The sequence below is a fragment of the Mesocricetus auratus genome, unplaced genomic scaffold, assembly GCF_017639785.1.
Source record: "Mesocricetus auratus isolate SY011 unplaced genomic scaffold, BCM_Maur_2.0 Super-Scaffold_4256, whole genome shotgun sequence".
Lineage (NCBI taxonomy): Eukaryota > Metazoa > Chordata > Mammalia > Rodentia > Cricetidae > Mesocricetus > Mesocricetus auratus.
The window spans coordinates 4,412,490-4,430,142 of NW_024429182.1; the positions used below are offsets into that span (position 1 = coordinate 4,412,490).

Genomic DNA, 17,653 nt, shown 5'->3' on the forward strand with positions numbered 1-17,653 from the left:
ACAATCTATGGTTCCGATGGCCTGAGTAATATTTAGCATCACTTTATTTTGTATGACATATTGAGTAGTATACAAATAGTCATAAAATGCTGCTTAATTACTGAGAATTGAGACATTTTTATAACTCAGCTTTATACCCTTACTGAATAATAATCTGCACAGAATAAAAAGCTCATGAAATCTCGGCTTTGCCTTCTCAGTGTGTCTAATGAAATGAAGACACCAAAATCTGTGTCATCTCACATATAGCTGACACTGATACCCCGTGCTTCTTAGAAGGGCTTCACTCATATCAGGCACAGCATGCTTCTCCTATCTGTGCTCTGAAGACTATATGGACCCAGAATACAGACATGCAGGTAATAATTCTTAATTAAAAAACTATGATCTTTAACTGATTAAGTTTTTTTAAATATTGGAAATAGTTCTGGTTGAAGCTCACTTATATGACTGAAGGTTAGCTTAGTAAATACAATTCAATATAGATAATGTGTGTTTTAAATAAGGAAATTAAGGAATTTTTTGTTCTAGGAAGCTATAGATCACAAGAAACCCAGGCTGCTGAGGAGGTGGCTGAATACAGGGCATATCCTCTGTGTCATTAAAACTAGGCTTCAGGTTACAGTTCTTAAGCAGCCTCACCTGGCATCTCGCTGGGGATGGCATAAAACAAGTGTGGGGTTACGATCTCTAGCACGTTTGCTGGCACGGTCTTGTTAAGTGGCAATTCCACCGTCTTCCATTGCTCTGCTGACGGGAGGCCTAGAGACACACGAGGCACGGGCTTTTCAGTTAAACATGCACAGTTACCCCTTTCTCCACTTTTCAGTTAAACACGCACAGTTACCCCTTTCTCCACTTTTCAGTCAATAAATTTGATCATTGAAAGCTGATTATCAACATCTGAGTTCCCAATATGAGGTATCTGTTTCACAAATGGATTAACTCAACTCCGAGAGTATGTACAACATTACAAAGTTATTCAATAAGGATCTGAGTTAATATATTCCTGCAGACTATTTCTAAGGTATAAATACAATTCTTCAATTTATTCAAATTTTAAGTGATTATTTAAGTTTATCTAACATTACTAAGTTTAAAATGAGTGTTCAAAAAGATCCTACTATTCTAGAGAGATTTGACTGAGGCAAAAAGACCCACTATGAGTGGAGGTGGGACCAGCCACCTGACTGAGTAAAAAGCTACAACAGAGAAGTGAGCTGAGCGCCAGTGTTCACGCCTGTTTCCCGACTATGGTCACAAAGTGGCCAGCAGCCACCAGTCCTGCTACCACGCCTTCCCTGCCACGCTCAGACTCTACCCTCCTCAACCCTGAGCCTTTTGTCACCTGTGTAGCTGCAGTGATAAAATAAGAGTAGACAACAGAAAACAGGGAACTAGAAGACCTCACATGTTCAGGGCTTAGGAGAGTGAATACTGTCAAGTGACGGCATTATTAAACACACTCTACAGAACTAGAGAAAAACAATTCTAATGCATTTATGGGCACACAAAAGTCCACAGAACACAAAGAGATGCTGCAAGTACCTCAATTATCCCAATACCACATCCCGCAGCCACGGCAATAGGCCAGCACTCAGCACCTGCAGACCAACGGCAGGGGAGCCCGGACACAAGCCTGCACTGCGCGGCCGGGCAGCCAGTCTGACAAAGGTTGAGAGGCACACAGCGAAGGAAAGGCAGCAGCGAAAGCTGGGGTTCACAGCACAAACGCCAAGCTGGATCCCTCTCGGCCTGCATTAAATCAGCTGAGAGGGACAGAAGAACTTGGGATCCGAAAGTCTGGAACAGCCAGGGGAAACAGCTGGGGGCCCTAGGCAAGTACTCCCACAGCACAGGGAATGACCCAAGTACAGACTGACATGCCACTGCACAGGATCAGCAGCTTCCTGCACAGAGAAGACACCAGCCAGCAGAGAGCAACGACAGCCTGCAGCTGGGAAAAACTTACTCTTCACCTGACTGGGATTAACATCTGGACTCCATAAAGAACTCCAAAAATTAAATGTCAAAATACCCAAATCAGTCAATCAGCATACAGCCAGTAACCTGGACAGATGGTTTTCAAATAAGTACACATGGCCAACAATTTTTATAATTTCTAGTTAGCTTTATTATTGAAAACCTAGAAATTGAGAGCACGCTCTCACACACACACACACACACACACACACACTCACGCGTGCACGCACACACTTGCACTCACGCACGCGTATTAACCAGACCCATGGTCTGTGCATCTCCGTGAATCTCTGTATCTTCAGAATGACTGCTCTGAAGCTGTGAGGTAACAAAAGATTTCTAGAAGGTGCAAAGCTGACTTTCCCCAGGAAAAGTGTAAAATTCAACATGAAACTTTTTAGTGATCAAGATCCTTAGTAATCAAGGGACTACAAATCCAAAATGTATCAAGGAGACACCTTGACCAATCAAAACACCAAAACCAAGAAGGAGGAACAGGCGGCACTGAGGAGGGCATGGGGAGAGGTAGCAACGATGCAACTATAGTGCTCATGGATGAAATTTTCAAAAAAATAAAATTCAATAAAAAAACAAAGATTTCAAAATCTTAAAACAATACTGGCAGTATGTGGGGAAAGGAACACTTTCACTGCTAAATGGAAACTGAGCCACCACTATGGAAAGCTGTGTGGAGGTGCTTCAAAAGCTCACAACAGAGTCCTGGCAGGCGGCTGCACCTCAGCATGGCACACGGGTCCCTGGAGGATGCAGCCGGCACGGCACAAGATGACTGCTCACTCTAACACCGTCAGACCACACGGTGATCGGACAGACATGGGCCCAGCCTGTGGTCAGCAACAGTTGACACATAACAGAATTTTATTGAGTTATAAAGTAAAATTATATCATATGCACACGCATACATATGTACATTATGTATACATACATGAAACAGGGACTGTGGGTGAGAACAGGTCTAAAAGAGGGGTGAGCAACAGCGATTCTAGGGAAAAGAATACCACACCACACTTTCCTAAGCAGAATCAAAACTATAAACACACACACACACACAAAGCAGAAGAGAAGCTAGGCAGTGGTGGCACACACCTTTAATCCCAGCACTTGGGAGGCAGAGGCAGGTGGATCTCTGTGAGTTCAAGGCCAGCCTGGTCTACAGAGGGAGTTCTGGGACAGCCAGGGCTACAGAGGAAATCCCTGTCTAGAGCTTGTAACTGTCCATACTCATTCCACGGCTTCTGACGCTGTCAATATGACATGCAGACAAAACACCAATGAACAAGACATAAAAAATGATGAAGAAAGAGAAAGCAGAAGAGGAATGAACTGTAGGAGACCAGCGGAGGGAGTGTGGGGAGGTGGGGAGAGCAGGGCTGGGCGCTACGAGCATGGTGCACTGAGATGCTTGAAACTCAGTGAAACCTGCTGCTGTGTGCTGTCAAAGCATTAACGAGCAAGGCAAACACAAAGTCTACACATGCTTTAAAGGCATCACCTTGCACCCCCTGGATGTCCACGTGGTTATGTTTATTAGCAAGTCTGCAAATCGATGGTTCCTTCTGTGGCGAACCACATTTTAAAACCAAGTGTTCGGTGATGAGAACATCGCTAATTATTTTCGGATAGGGAGTGGAAAGGTCGGTGAGTTCAACTCCCACGCCCTTCTCAGTGATTTCCACAACTCTGGCTTGGAGTTTGAGCCCCACAACACATGCTTGAAATCTTGCTGTCGCTTCCTTTGTCCAGTGCTTGTTTTGGGGCTGTATATCTGGAATTAAGGACAAGAGCATTAAAGAAAATCCTACCAGTGAGGTGAGCTAATGGCGCAGGCCTAGTCCTTACATTGAATCAGAGACTGTTAATATTTACACAGATGTGGTAAAAACTTTACATCTTTCAAACCCAAGTCACAGACACTGTACCTAACCAGAGTTAGGATGCTCAGGTCAGCTCTCCCCAGTGAGATGGTAGCTGCCATTACTGTCATAGAGGACAGTAATGTGACCAACAAGAAGTTGCCAACTGGTGACCAAACCTCTCGTTTCCAATGGTTTGGGGCAACTCTGCCTTGCTCACGTCTGTTTGAGGCAGGGCCTCACTACTTGCCCAGGCTCATCTTCAACTCTTGGGTCCTCTCTCCTCAACCTCCTGATTCGCTGAGCCTAAGAGCCAGGGATAGTGATCCGGGCTTTTCACTTTCTATCTTTTTTCTGTAGGTATGGATTCCAGCCTTGAATGTGCATCTCAAGTTACTCACAGTACTTGTTAAAACACGGAGTTGAGGGCTGGAGATTGCATCAGAATTTGAACAAACAAGTTCCCTTGTTTGCGGCTGCTGGCTGGGCTCTCCATCTTCAGAAAACCCCCGGCATGAACTCGGTGACTAAGGAGGAGCGGAGACACAAAGGGTCCCCACAGGTGAGGGCGCTTGCCGCACAAGCCTGAGCACTTCAACTTGATTCTCAGTTCTCAAAGTGAGAGAACTGAAAAGTCTAACTATTCTCATCTCCATGTGCACATCATGGCACGTACATGCTGGCACGAACACCCAATCCTCTACTGTCAGGAAACGGTCTTAGGATGAGTTTCCTTGCAGCTGGACCAGGTTACTTTAGGATAAGTTACTGAAAGTAAATGCCAGAAGGTCTGAATATCTGAGGTTCTCAGAGCCTTGGAAACCCCTTCAAGACAGTCCTGCCTGTTTTCATTCCCAGAATAGTGCCAAGTCTTCCACATCATACTGAGCATTTTGGCCAAAGCACTCAGTTTCTACATTTTGAGGAATGAGGTGGGATTCTCTAGCTCACTTGAAAGGTTAGGGTGTTACACAAAGTTGGTTTTCCGAGGAGTTTATAGACAGCCCTTGGGGACACCTACCTACTAGCCAGCACTGTATCCCTTGAAATGGAAGTCGTAACAACTGTGGCGATATTGCCTGGAGTTGGTCGGTGGTGACTTCCTCGACATTGCCATAATCCACGAAGCGCACTTTAACATTCCCACTGGGTAATATCTCCTTGACCAGAGCCCGGTACCAGTTGCCATCACCTAGAAGCAGCACAGAGTCTCTGACAGTTGCCTTTCCTTTACACTCCAAGTTTCCTCTCAGGAAAATGCTCCCTACCACAAGGCTGGGAAATGTGCTCTCCTCCGGTCATAACTTCAGTTTTTCCTCAAAGTCCCTCATCTGAGGAGGATCCCCAGCATTCGTTTTAGAATGTCTACCAAGACTTCTTACAGTACTGACAACACCTGATGCAAGTCAGAGTTCATACTCTGTCCAAGCAGGGACGTGGGAGTAGACCCTGACATTCTCACTGCTCAGGGGCCCCAGCATTCGTTTTAGAATGTCTACCAAGACTTCTTACAGTACTGACAACACCTAATGCAAGTCAGAGTTCATACTCTGTCCAAGCAGGGACGTGGGAGTAGACCCTGACATTCTCACTGCTCAGGGGCCCCAGCATTCGTTTTAGAATGTCTACCAAGACTTCTTACAGTACTGACAACACCTGATGCAAGTCAGAGTTCATACTCTGTCCAAGCAGGGACGTGGGAGTAGACCCTGACATTCTCACTGCTCAGGGGTTGGAGGATTTATTGTTGGTAAAAGCAAATGGTAAAAGCCTCGTCATGTGGTACATGGCTTTTCATACCTGGCAGTTTAGGTGTGGAAGGACAGAGTGCTAAGGCAAGATGTCATCTATGCACCAGGGTAAGGTCTAAATGTTAGGAACCAAAGGTCTGCACAGCCACTGACCCCAACACTAGCTCACCTGCAAAATATGCGCAGCAAGGCCGTCCTAGCTCCGCCTTGAAGCCTTCTGGCAGCTTCTGTGCACAATGCTCCGCTAAAGATTTGTTCAGGTCCTCCAGCTTCGTCAGAGCTGAAAACAATACACAGAATGTGTGATGCTAAACAGATTTCCTTTAATGTCAGAAAACAGGTTCACCATGAAAATCTCAATTACACCCCAAACAACTACAAACAGCAAATGCTGTTCCTTTCACAATTAAGCCAATACAACAATATTCAGTTAAATTCTTAATAAACTGGAAACCAATGACATCTTGTGCACAGCATCACAAGCTGGCATTGCCATCAGTGTGCCACGACATGGGCTTTGAGCACGGGTGGCTCCCATAAGCTAATATTGTCCTGAAAAAGCAAACGTAACTACTAAATGCACGGCACAGTCAGTGGGCATGCAGAGGCCTGACGGCAGTTCTGCAGGGAAGCGTGCACTGAGAGAGAGGTCAGTGTCAGATGGAGAACAGGCAGCTGGTGGGGAAAAGATGGCAGAGAATCGGCAGGAGGAGCCTCTGAGAACCAACGATGAACACACAGTCTCTGAAGGCATCTAAAAGAAAGGGACCCAAGCAGCCAAATGAGCAGAGACAAGCCAACGCCCTGAATCACAGCAAAGGCTGTCTCAGAAACAGACCGTCTACCGACAGAACCTTCCACCCTCAGGGATCAAGGGCATGCAGCTGGAGCAGCACTGACAGAGCCCTCTAACCTGTCACGTGATGGTGACGTGTCCCAAGGACATGCTTTCAGGGCTGGAGAGTTGGCTCAGTGGGTGGAGTGCCAGCTGTGCTTCCTCCGGAGGACCCAGGTTTAGTTCACAGCACCTACCCTGTGGCTCACAACTGCAACACCGGTTCCAGGGATGTGGCCCCCTCTTGTGGCCCAAGCAGGCACTGCATGCATGTGGTACCCACACATACAGGCAGGCAAATACCCACAATGTTTTTAAAAGAATGGTCTTGAAATCAGAATATAAGGGCTGTAAGCTTTATCAATACCTGTTTTTTTAAGATTTATTTATTATGTATACAGTGTCCTGTCTATGTATTCCTAAAGGCCAGAAGAGGGCACCAGATCTCATTACAGATGGCTGTGAACCACCATGTGGTCGCTGGAAATTGAACTCAGGACCTCTGGAAGAGCAGCCAGTGCTCTTAACCTCTGAGCCATCTCTCCAGCCCCTATCAATACCTGTTAAGCTAGGCTCAAATCACACAAATGGAAACAATGTAGCTATGAAAAACAGAGCCGAGACAGAAGCATTATGCTGGACCACATCTTAGAACAGGAAAGGTCACCTGCTGGAAACCCAGCACCATCCAGTGCTGCTCTCCCAGGCTCACCACACACACACAGAAGCTGGGTGAGGGATGCAGAGCACTCTCCACACGGCCTATGCAAACAACCTACTAAGAAAGATACGCGAGCTGGTATCTAAGTCATTGAGAAAGAAAATACAATGTACCTAGATGACATCTACACACACATTAGGCTGCTTCTGCAAAAGAACTGCAGGCCACAAGAAGAGGGATGGGGGTCATTTACCACTATATACTCTGTTATTCCTGAACTTTGTACTATGTATTTGGAAGTCCACCTATGAAAGTAAATTAAAGGGGAATTTAAAGTTTTGACTCCTTAACTGTTTGACATTTTTATTGTATATGTATGAGTGTTCTGCCTGCATGTACCAGGTGCCTGCCTGGTGCCAGTGGAGGTCAGGAGAGGGTATCAGATCCCCCCATTCCCTGTAACTGGAGTCTCAGATGACTAAACAGCTATGTGGGTGCTAAAATCCCAACGCAACCTGGGTCCTCTACAGAAGCATGTCTTAGCCATGTCTCTAGCGCCCCTGAGTTTTGCTCTTTATGAAATAGCAGTCTATCTCTAAGGTGATTCTAAACGAAGAAATTATCTTAGAACTTGAGTCAAAGACTTAAATATCTAGTCTAACATTAATTGGGCAGGAAAAATGGGATTTAGAAAAGCAAATCAACGATGCTCACAGTCACAACAGCTCAAATGAAATAAAATACAAGGTAGGAAGATGTGGGGTGAATAGAAACCTCCAAGTGACAGCCGTCAGAGCTATGGGAAACTGACTCAAGATGGAGAGATGGCTAGCACTGACACCCAGCAGGAACGCATGCACAACGACCCAGCAGGAATTCAGGACGACCCAACAAAAACGCACTCATGAGTACAATTGAGTGTTCATATTACCATCATTTCAAAAGCCAGCCAAGACCACAAAACAAAACAGAACTAGAAACTGCTGTATACCCATCATGCAACAACAAAAAATTCCAATTACTTGTAACAATGTGAAGAAATAGTAACCAAGGCAAAGCTAAAAATACATAATACATGGTTATGTTTCATGTTGAGGTTCTAAAACTAAGAAAAAAAATCTATGTAAGACCCCACTTCCTTCTGAAGGAGAAAGAATGAGTAAGAACAGGAAGAGGGGGTCCAGGAAACTTCGGGGATTCTGGGTAACATTTTCTTTGCTGATGAGATGTCTACCAGGATGACCTGTGACCTTTACACTACACTCCTGATACAGCATTTGGTCTCTATGAATCCAACAGTTGATGGCATCAACAAATACATTTAATTTCCAATTATGATGTTAGGAGACATGCTATGAAATATAAAATGGTTTAAATACGCAGAATAGGGCAGTAAGACATAATAAAGGTAAACTAAGTGCAATCACGTCTTCTGTGAAAACACAAATCCCTGCTTGGCTGCTCAGAAAGAACACTTTATCATGCAGTCTTGCACAAGTTACCCCCCATTAGTGCCCGACGGAAAAAGAATGAGAGCCCACTTACCATCATCTTTAAGAAAGTGGCAATAAAACTCCCCAGGATTGTACATCACGCAGACCATCACATCCACTGTTTCGTCAACGGTGAACTCAACCCATGTCCACTCCAATGGCTCCACTGTTTCTTCTATGGCCAAGGGAACTGTGAAAATAAATACTTTGCAAAAGGAGGAGACATAATTGGAATGGGGGGTGCTGTCACTGACAGAGCTGTGGAGGAATCTGGAATGCCCTGGCCAGCAGGGCACAACGGGGGTCGAACCGACAGGAACCTGGAATGGTGGAACAAGAGATAAAAACAGGCAGCAAGACAGACTCTCCGGTCAAGCCGCGTTTATTGAGGGTCTTGTCCAGGGTTATATAGGGGCATATGGCATTGGCCATGGGGCAGAGGCTGTTAGACTGGGGAGACGCTGAGAAGAGAGAGGCAGGGGGCTGTTAGGATCAGGAAGAGTTTGATATGTCATGGGCAGGAGAGCTCACTGGGGAGTGCAGGTGTTAAGGAAGCCTTGTTAAGCTATGGCACTGGGCCATCTGTGGGAAGACGCCTGAGTTTTGGGAAGTGCTACAGTGACCAGGTCCTCAACACTGGAAAAGTTCAATTTCCACTGACATTTTGATGAGTTTATAGGAAGGTAAACCCTAAAATTCAGGATTGCAGTTCACCTTGTACCCTGAGTGACTGTCACACATTTGACTAATGAAGCGCTCCACATAAATCTCTCACACACCAGAAGCGTACTTATGTGACTGTTCAACCGACAAGACACTCAACCATCAGTCCTCCGGGCCGGCCATGTACTCGGGGCTGGGAGACCCGGCCTTGTGCGGCCTACTTACCACTGGCTGTGCGCCCACCGCTGCTTTTGTCGGCCGCTACCTCCTTTTCCTCAACAGCGAAGCCCGAGTCTACGAGAGCTTTCGAAGTGCTGACGGGAGGTGTCACCGACTTGTCTACAAGCTCCACCACGGACCTGGTCCCCAGCATGTCCACCACTCTCACTGTGACAATTTTGTTCTGCACAATCTTTTTCATGAGACAAACGGCTTCTGGAGTCCAAATTCCTAATGATGGCTTCACTCCTAACAAATAAGTGTTAAAAGATGTTAAAATCAGTCCTAAAACATTTAACTTCATTTCTTCAGAGTTAAACAAATCTATGTCAAACATCGGAACCAAAGCATGCCATCTAAACAGCAAGATTTTATAAACATGGAGAATTAAAAATGCTTCTGTTCGGCAATATAAAAAAAATCTTAGTTCCATCCATAGAAAATGTCCAGAAGGTCAAATCTACAGAGAAAGATTAGCCATGTCTGGAAAAAGGCTGTCCTGTAAATCATGAGATCTCAGGGTGTGATGGAAATGTCCTTAGACAGATCCTGGTTAGCTGTGTACAAAACCACTTAAGTTTATTAAAAAGATAAATAAACCTACTGAGTTTTATACCTAAAACAAGGTTTCCTACAGAGCCTAAGTTACAGTTCAATAAAGCAATTAAGGTAATCACAAAGGTATAAAACACCCTAGGAAGAAATTAACATGAGAGGGTCACGTGTGTGTGTGTGTGTGTGTGTGTGTGTGTGTGCGCGCGCACGCGCATGTGTTTAATACAAATCAATAAATCAATACTGGAAGGTATTCATAAACCAGTAATTCAAGTTCAGCTGGAGTCACTTCAAAACTAAAGCAGGGTAAGTGAGTCTTCCCTGCAGCCAGCTGGTTACTGCATTGAACTGAGCTGACTGGGAAAACTGCAGGGGGGAGAGGAGAGGGGAGAGGGGGAGGGGGAGGGGGAAGGGGGGAGAGGAGAGGGGGAAGGGGGAGTGCTCTGGAGGCGTTTCTGCAGCCCTGCTGCTTTCCTGAGGGTGCACAAGCAAACTCAACTCTTTCCAAGGAACAGGAGACAGTAGGTCCAACAGCCACAAGACACACGCATGGATGCCTCATCGTCTGGGGAACACACCCTTTGGAGTTATTTTGCAGTATGATCTTGCAACACATGCAAGGGAAGTGAGTGGTCTTGAAATAATGCAAAAAGAACGCAGCCAAAAGAACGAAAAGAACATCATTGCTCAAAACTCAGAAATGTCTTAGATACAATCTGCTATAATGGCAGACCTGTGAAGTTTGCTAAAGGCAATGTATCAACATGGGAGGAAGCCCTGGGTCCTGTGGATAAGCACCTTCCCAGTAACAGCAAGCCTGGGGTCTCAGTTCTCACTGTTGACATGCACAGTCTCCTTGTCTGTCACAAGCACCTTTTCACACTTGTTTTCATTTTAATACTTAAAGAATGGGAGCACCTCAGCATTTCATACCTGCCAGCACACAATTCAGAGCTTGCATCGGCAAGTCCAACAACTTTGGAGTTATGGGACAAAGTCTTTTCAAACTAAGAATTTCAAAGTTTCCATAATCGACATATCCAACCAGGACAGACTCCTCAGAAGCATAGGCCAGAACCGAGGCGCGGTACCACTGGTCATCCTCTGAAACAAGGAGAGAGCCATCTCAGACCCCCACAGCCAGCACGAGTGCTCCCCATCTACAGATGCGTGTCCTCTCTGCCAGGAGAGCAAGCACTCACTAAACACTGCAGTCTTGCATTCCAGAACCCTCGCTTCCCCAAGGCAGGACCTGTGTTTGCTCATGGTGTCAGGGATGTCAGTCCCATAGTGGTTGGGGCATGGAGGGGCAGACCAGCTAACTTGTAGCAGGATGAGTTAAATGGCTGTTTACTGTTTGGTGAGCTAGCTGGGCTGTCCCTTAAGGGGAACAGAACTGGGCTTCTACAAAGTAAAACTTTTGTAGCTACAAAGGTCAAGGCAGTTCGAGGCTCCCAGGCCCTCTTGATATTTCAAACACAGCTCATGAAGTGGAAGACTCTACATCCCATACACATGCAAACGGAATGGCTGATGTTCATCTCCGAATAGTAAGGGGTTGGGAAAAATAGTTAAAAAACCAAAAGCACCTTACTACTCCAGGCTTTTGATGCAAACTCTGTTCTTATATATGCCATACTACACTGCTTTGATCTAGTTTGGTTGGGTGTGTTTAGGCATGTAATTGGTGCATGTTACTATTCAAGCCCAAGTGTGGTCATTTGGTGTGAATCACTCACTCAACTGTATGTAGTACATGTATGTAACATGTCCTCACCTGAGAACTGAGCGCAGCACACATCCCCGATGGTTGGGTAAAAATCAGAGCGTGGAGTCACTTGGCCGCAGTACTCACTGAGGGATTCCTGAAGCTCTGCAAGTTTGTCTGTGGACAGAAATCACATCTTAGACACAGGAGGTGGCTCCTCACCCTGCAGGAGGGACACAGCAAACACAGCAAACTGACTCACGGCCACTCTGCAGCTGCTGGCAAAAGAAGTCCTCTGGTGTCTGGATGTGGGCAACTACGCCACAGAACTCATCACCCACGTTCAAGGTCAGCACTTTGGGGATCAGGGCGTTTCTGTCTATAGCGACCTTGCTCTCAGGAGTCACTCTTCCAACGTCCTCAGCAGCGCCTTGTCAGAAAGCAGAGAGATGCGTCTTGGCATCACGGGGGAAACAGTAACAAAGCAACAGGAAACCACGCCCCCCGGATGGCTTCAAAAGACGACCTCGTTGAGTGGCCACAGTCCTGGGAGATGAGAGCAGCACCCACCCAGTGGGGGGGGGGGGCTCTGCATCACCCAAAGCTCAAAGAGTCTCAGGAAGGAAAACCATGGCATAAAAACATCAGGCCGAACGGAAGCATTCAAGCCTCTCTCTAAGGAGCTCAGGGAGCTGCAAGTTAGAGTTGGCTATATCACAGGGTCTTGAAGACACAGAGCAGAACACATTTTACTATAAAGTGGAACCCCATGGAAAACCATTTGCTATGATAAATATACTGAATTTAGTTAAAATTACACTTAAAATGCATTAGTCAGTTTAGATAAGGAACAAGCGACAAATGCCACATGGCGGGGCTCAGAGCCCCCCAAGTCAGAGACTGAAGCAGCAGGGGCCTCAACACCCTGAAAACAACTCAGGATGCAAGGTAAACGCTGAGGAATGAAAACAGATGGTCTACAGAACTCTCATGTTCTCAATGACATCAACATCAGAATTCCACAAGACAAACCAAGACGATGACACTGTACATATAAAATCCCAGGTCAGTTTCATGTTAACTCAGATGTGTCCATCAGCAGATAAGCAGAGTTTGCAGGATTAACATCACAGACCTGTCAGGTCTCACAGACCTGAGGCCAACGGAACACTATGACGGTTCCGAAAGCAGCAAGTCTGCTTTCTAGGACCAACTTCCCACAATGCAGTGCAAGAGATTCTAGAAATTAGCTCAAAATCCCTCTGAAATGGCTCCAAACCGTATTCAAGATAAAGGCCAATTATCTCAAATGTAACAAAGTAAACATCAAAAATATTTGTGTTTCAGAAAAATCAAAATATAAATGAAGACTTGGACAAAAGAAAAATTCAGTAGCAAAACAAATAACCACCTGTGGTTGCACAGCAGAGATGAAGGTTTGCCAGCTTCTGGGGAGTTCAGTGTCCTGTCAGCATCTGAGGCCCCCACATTTAAGCTGGCTGAGTGTGATCATCACACTCTCCCCTTCAGCTCTGCAAATTCTGCAGAGCATCTGCCAAGGGCTCCCGAGATCCCACAAAGCACATGCTGAAAGCCTACTGTGTGCCATCTGACATAAGGCGACTTGGAAGGAGCCGAGTAAGGAACCTATGCTCGCTCTCACAAGTCTCAAGGCCTGTGGGCAGGTGAGCCCATCAAGAGGCTGCACAGAAGGGCGTGGCACGGACAGTCCTCAGCAGAAAGGGCAGGGAGGCTGCAGCAGAGCCCACAGCAGTGCCTCTGGATGGACGAGAAAGCCTTGGGGTGTCTACTGCTGTGAGAAGATGCCATGACCGTGGCGACTCTTATAAAGGATTTAACGGGAGCTAGCCTAAGTCTGAGGGTTAGTCCGCTTCTGTGACTGGCATGGCAGCACTCAAGGTGCCAGAGAGCGGCCGAGAGCTAACCCTGATCCACAGGCATGGGCTGCCTTTTAGAGCCTCTAAGCCCACCTCCAGTCACAGACCTCCAACAACGAGGCCACACCTGCCTGTCCCTCCACTCCTTTCAAAACAGTGCCGCTCCCGGGGGCGTAAGCATTCAAATATACAAACCTATACACGTCATTCTTATTCAAATCACCACAGATGGGTGTAAAGCTTTATCAGCCTGGCCAGGTCCAGGGATAGCACAGCTTGAGGTCCTCGGGACATTTAGCAATCTTCATTCCTTTCTCTCCTCTCTTCCAACAGGGGCATGGCTCCACACTGCTGCCACTGTCCCCTTCAGCACAGCTGGGACTTCTGTGGTCGACCCCGTCCACACACTGTGCTCCCTCTCCTGCACCTTCCCTTGGTGGTCAACTCCAGCCACCCCTCACATTTTGCTGTTCAGACCTGACCACGCCCTTTTATATGGATGCCCTTTACAAACGTGCTCCTTATTGCTTGAGTCTGTATTCTTGCTCTGGGTGCTAAAGGTTTCACCAAGATTTCTGTTTTAGGGATATTGGGAAAGCAAATGCCGTAGGACAGACAGAAGATAACATAAACATAACCACAGAAGGTTGTTTTCGTTGTGGTAAAGGTTTCTAAAGAGATGAAGGGAGGGAGGGAGGGAAGGAGGGAGGGAGGGAAAAGAAACACTGGAATTTGGGAAGAAAAACCAATAATGACTGAGCAACCGAGCAGACAAGGTACAGGGCAGGAAGGGGGGCAGACCTCAGGGGGGTCCAGTCTGTCTTTGGGATGAACAGTCACTAACCTGCTGTCACCTCTACACTGACAAAAGAATCATTTTTGACTACATCCAAAGCAAGTGGCAAATGAGAAAAGGGAAAGAGAAATAGACCATAATATCTATGCATATGAAAAGTCATGAAAGATGTCCTAGGGAATCTAATTCTCTTGTCAAACCTGATGTAAACATGCACAGGCATGCACACAGTTAATGAGTAAAAGAATAAGATCTTAAGAAATGTCATCCAACTAGCACAGAATTTCAGAGATCTGGTTACTAGGGAAAAAAACCTCTACCAGAGATCAAAACAAACTAAGGCAAAATGAGTGAAAAGCCCTCACCACTGTGCTTTATAGTCTCCAATGATCACATTAAGACCAATCTGAAAAACCGACTCAGAAGGGACGGGAGTGAAACTGACATTAGATAATGTGTTTCTAGGTGAAAACTACCCGTAACGGTTCCACGAGGGCCTGTGTACTCACTTTGGTCTGCACTCGGCTTGTCCGGTCTCACCCCATAGCCCATTTCCACAAGCACGTGGTCCAGCTGCTTTCCTAGAAGGGGTTAAGAAAATGCATCTTCACTGGACACGTCTAAAGCTCCAGGGTGGGAAAAGCCAGAGAGACATGTTAACCACGGCTCAGGTGTTCTATCCTGCACAGGTTGGCTTTCCTTTACCAGGCAGTTATGACAGGCAAAATAACACCCAGAAAAGCAGTTCTTAAACAAAAAATTCCTAGTCACTTAAAGTTTCATGAAAAGGTTTGTCTTCAAAATTCTGAGTAATAAAGTCAGTTATTGGCTTAGAAGCATGTTCACATTAACCACTGTCAAGTCAGCCAGCACTGACGTGAGCTGAAGTCACAGCATGAAATAAATACACATGGCAAAGAAAACAAAAACAGATTGTATACTAGATCTCAACAGACACTCCGCCCTGACAGCAGAGGGACAGCACCTTGGGAACTGAGTCAGTGAGTGCTACATTAGGAGGAGTCACGCATCAAACTTTGGCAGGATTCCAGAGGCCTCCACTCTGCAGCACCAACACTAAGTGCTAGCTAACCTGTGGGGTGCGTATGTGTATGTGGGGGTGGGTGCATGTGTGTGGGTGTAGGTGGGTGTGCACGCTCTGAGAAAATGCATGGGGATGGGAACACTCGGAGCCACTTGTTAATTTCTTCCCATGAAGTGCAGAAGTCATTACAAAACAGACATTGTAATTACATATTAAAAGGATAATAATATAGCTACCCCATGATAGCCCAAATCTGGCCTTCTAAACCATACAGTTTTGACAAACTGCTAAGACAGGGAATGACTCGAGAGAGACTACCTGGCCTCACATCCATGCCTCTGCTGCTCCTCTGAGAAACAGATGGGAACGAAACATGAGGGACTCCGATCTTACCCGAACTTTCTAGAACAACATCCACAGCGTAGGTGAGCACTTCCTCCTCTAAGATGTCCACGATCTTGACGGAGCAGTACTGCTCCAGCAGCAATGTCTTGGCAGCTGTGACACAGTCTGCACTCCACTCACCCTCAGCGGGGAGGACACCAGCCACAAAGCACTTTATGGCCTGAAAGAATTTGTAAAAGTTACTTTCATCCACACTGTCACAGACAGGACAGTGACACAGAAAACAGTAGTAAACACTGTATCCATGGCAACAGTCACTGCTCCCTGGGGAGGAGGACAGGAATTTACAAAGACTCACTGAAGGAGGGAACAGGTCTATGCTCTTGTTTAGCTGGTGGACTCTGTCTATGGGGATTACTTCTTCATTCCCATAATCAATGTATAAGACCTGTGCCTTCTTCTGTAGCACGTCGATGCCTTGTATTATCGCTCTGTTCCAGGTCTGCAAGGGAAAGAGGGACATCTGCTTATAAACAATTTCACAATCCTAGTCTGTGAAGCCATCGACCAGCCCAGAAAGCGGGCAAACGAAATGCTCCCCTTTTCCCCTACAGGTGCTCAAGAGCAAGCTTTTGATGAGAAATCCCCAAGATGGTCTAAACGGACACTGCCTCAGCTACACATGAGTGCAATTCTGAAGGCCAGCACACAGCATGCACACAGTCACTTGGGAATGAAGCAGCAGAGCCTGGGGGCCAATGCAGGGAGGGGTGTGACAAGGGTGACCAAGTTGGCCCCAGGGTAGCGCGTGCAACTCTGACAGCTCGGTCTTCATGAAGCAGCCCCAGCGAGGGGAGTGAAGCAGCTGTTAAACAATCCACCTGTCGGGCGGTGGTGGCGCACGCCTGCCGGAGTTTACCTGATCAACCGTGTACTTCGCCACGCAGACTTCCCCCTTCACAGGAAGGTAACCATCTTCAGGCACCGTATCCGCATAGGTCTCCTTCAAGCTTGCTGAGAGTTGGTTCATGTATTCTAAAACCTCCGAAGAATACAACTGGACGTAAAAGTTACTTGGACTCTTGAATTCAGTAACTGTGCCCTTTCAAAGTCAGGAGAAAACAAAACAAGTTCCTTAAATTTTATACCCAAGAGAGAAAAGTAGTGCACAGTTTTCCTAATTTTTACTGCTTTCATCAGATGCGCTTAGTCACATGGTAAAAATATAAGGACAATGAATGAGGAAAAAACCTCCCAACAGTTCTTCCCATCTCCCCATGGAAAGCCACACACACACACACACACACACACACACACACACACACACACACACACACACACACACACACACACCTTTATCTCCATGGCTTTCTTGAGTTGGAGACTTCTCAAGTCAGAGAACATCACTCGCTCGGTGCCTGTAGTCATTTCTTCAGGAATTCCAAGGGGGCAATCACTCTGCTTGGAAAAAGCACGGGAAATTGTGACACAGGAAGATGACTTTCAAAGGTGTGGCGGCCACGATGTCCCCATCTTGAAGCACAGATACGAAAGCACAGGAGCTGGGACTCCTCTAGGAGCCCTGAGAGCCACGTTCCACAGGCAGCAGACACAACAGGGGTCCAGAGTAGGAGCGGTGGCCATGGGAAAGACAACCTTCAGGCAGTTACACAGATTAATCCATGCAACATTCAGCAATGTTCATTTTGGTTTTTGGAATAGACTCACTCCATAATGCAGGCTGGCCTGAAACTATGTAACCTTAACTGGCCTAGAGCTCAGAGCTATCCTCCTGCCTCAGCCTCTCAAGTTCTGGATTTGCAGGGA

General features: G+C 46.4%; 1 protein-coding gene across 3 annotated transcripts in view; it reads right to left on the bottom strand.

Moving 5' to 3' along the window:
• Tdrd1 (tudor domain containing 1) overlaps positions 1-17,653 on the bottom strand; it is a 37,716-nt gene that overhangs the window by 7,992 nt on the left and 12,071 nt on the right. For 2 of the 3 annotated variants that reach the window (XM_040742341.1, XM_040742333.1), the window contains exons 7-20: positions 17,180-17,287; positions 16,746-16,928; positions 16,185-16,328; positions 15,875-16,046; positions 14,946-15,017; positions 12,005-12,172; positions 11,812-11,919; positions 10,968-11,138; positions 9,486-9,728; positions 8,650-8,787; positions 5,778-5,888; positions 4,879-5,049; positions 3,497-3,769; positions 643-762 (exon numbers count right to left, since the gene is read on the bottom strand). In XM_040742341.1, coding sequence (XP_040598275.1) covers positions 643-762; positions 3,497-3,769; positions 4,879-5,049; positions 5,778-5,888; positions 8,650-8,787; positions 9,486-9,728; positions 10,968-11,138; positions 11,812-11,919; positions 12,005-12,172; positions 14,946-15,017; positions 15,875-16,046; positions 16,185-16,328; positions 16,746-16,928; positions 17,180-17,287 — 2,182 coding nt within the window. The remainder of the gene's footprint in view (positions 1-642; positions 763-3,496; positions 3,770-4,878; positions 5,050-5,777; positions 5,889-8,649; positions 8,788-9,485; positions 9,729-10,967; positions 11,139-11,811; positions 11,920-12,004; positions 12,173-14,945; positions 15,018-15,874; positions 16,047-16,184; positions 16,329-16,745; positions 16,929-17,179; positions 17,288-17,653) is intronic. The other variant, XM_040742331.1, reaches the window with a different exon arrangement.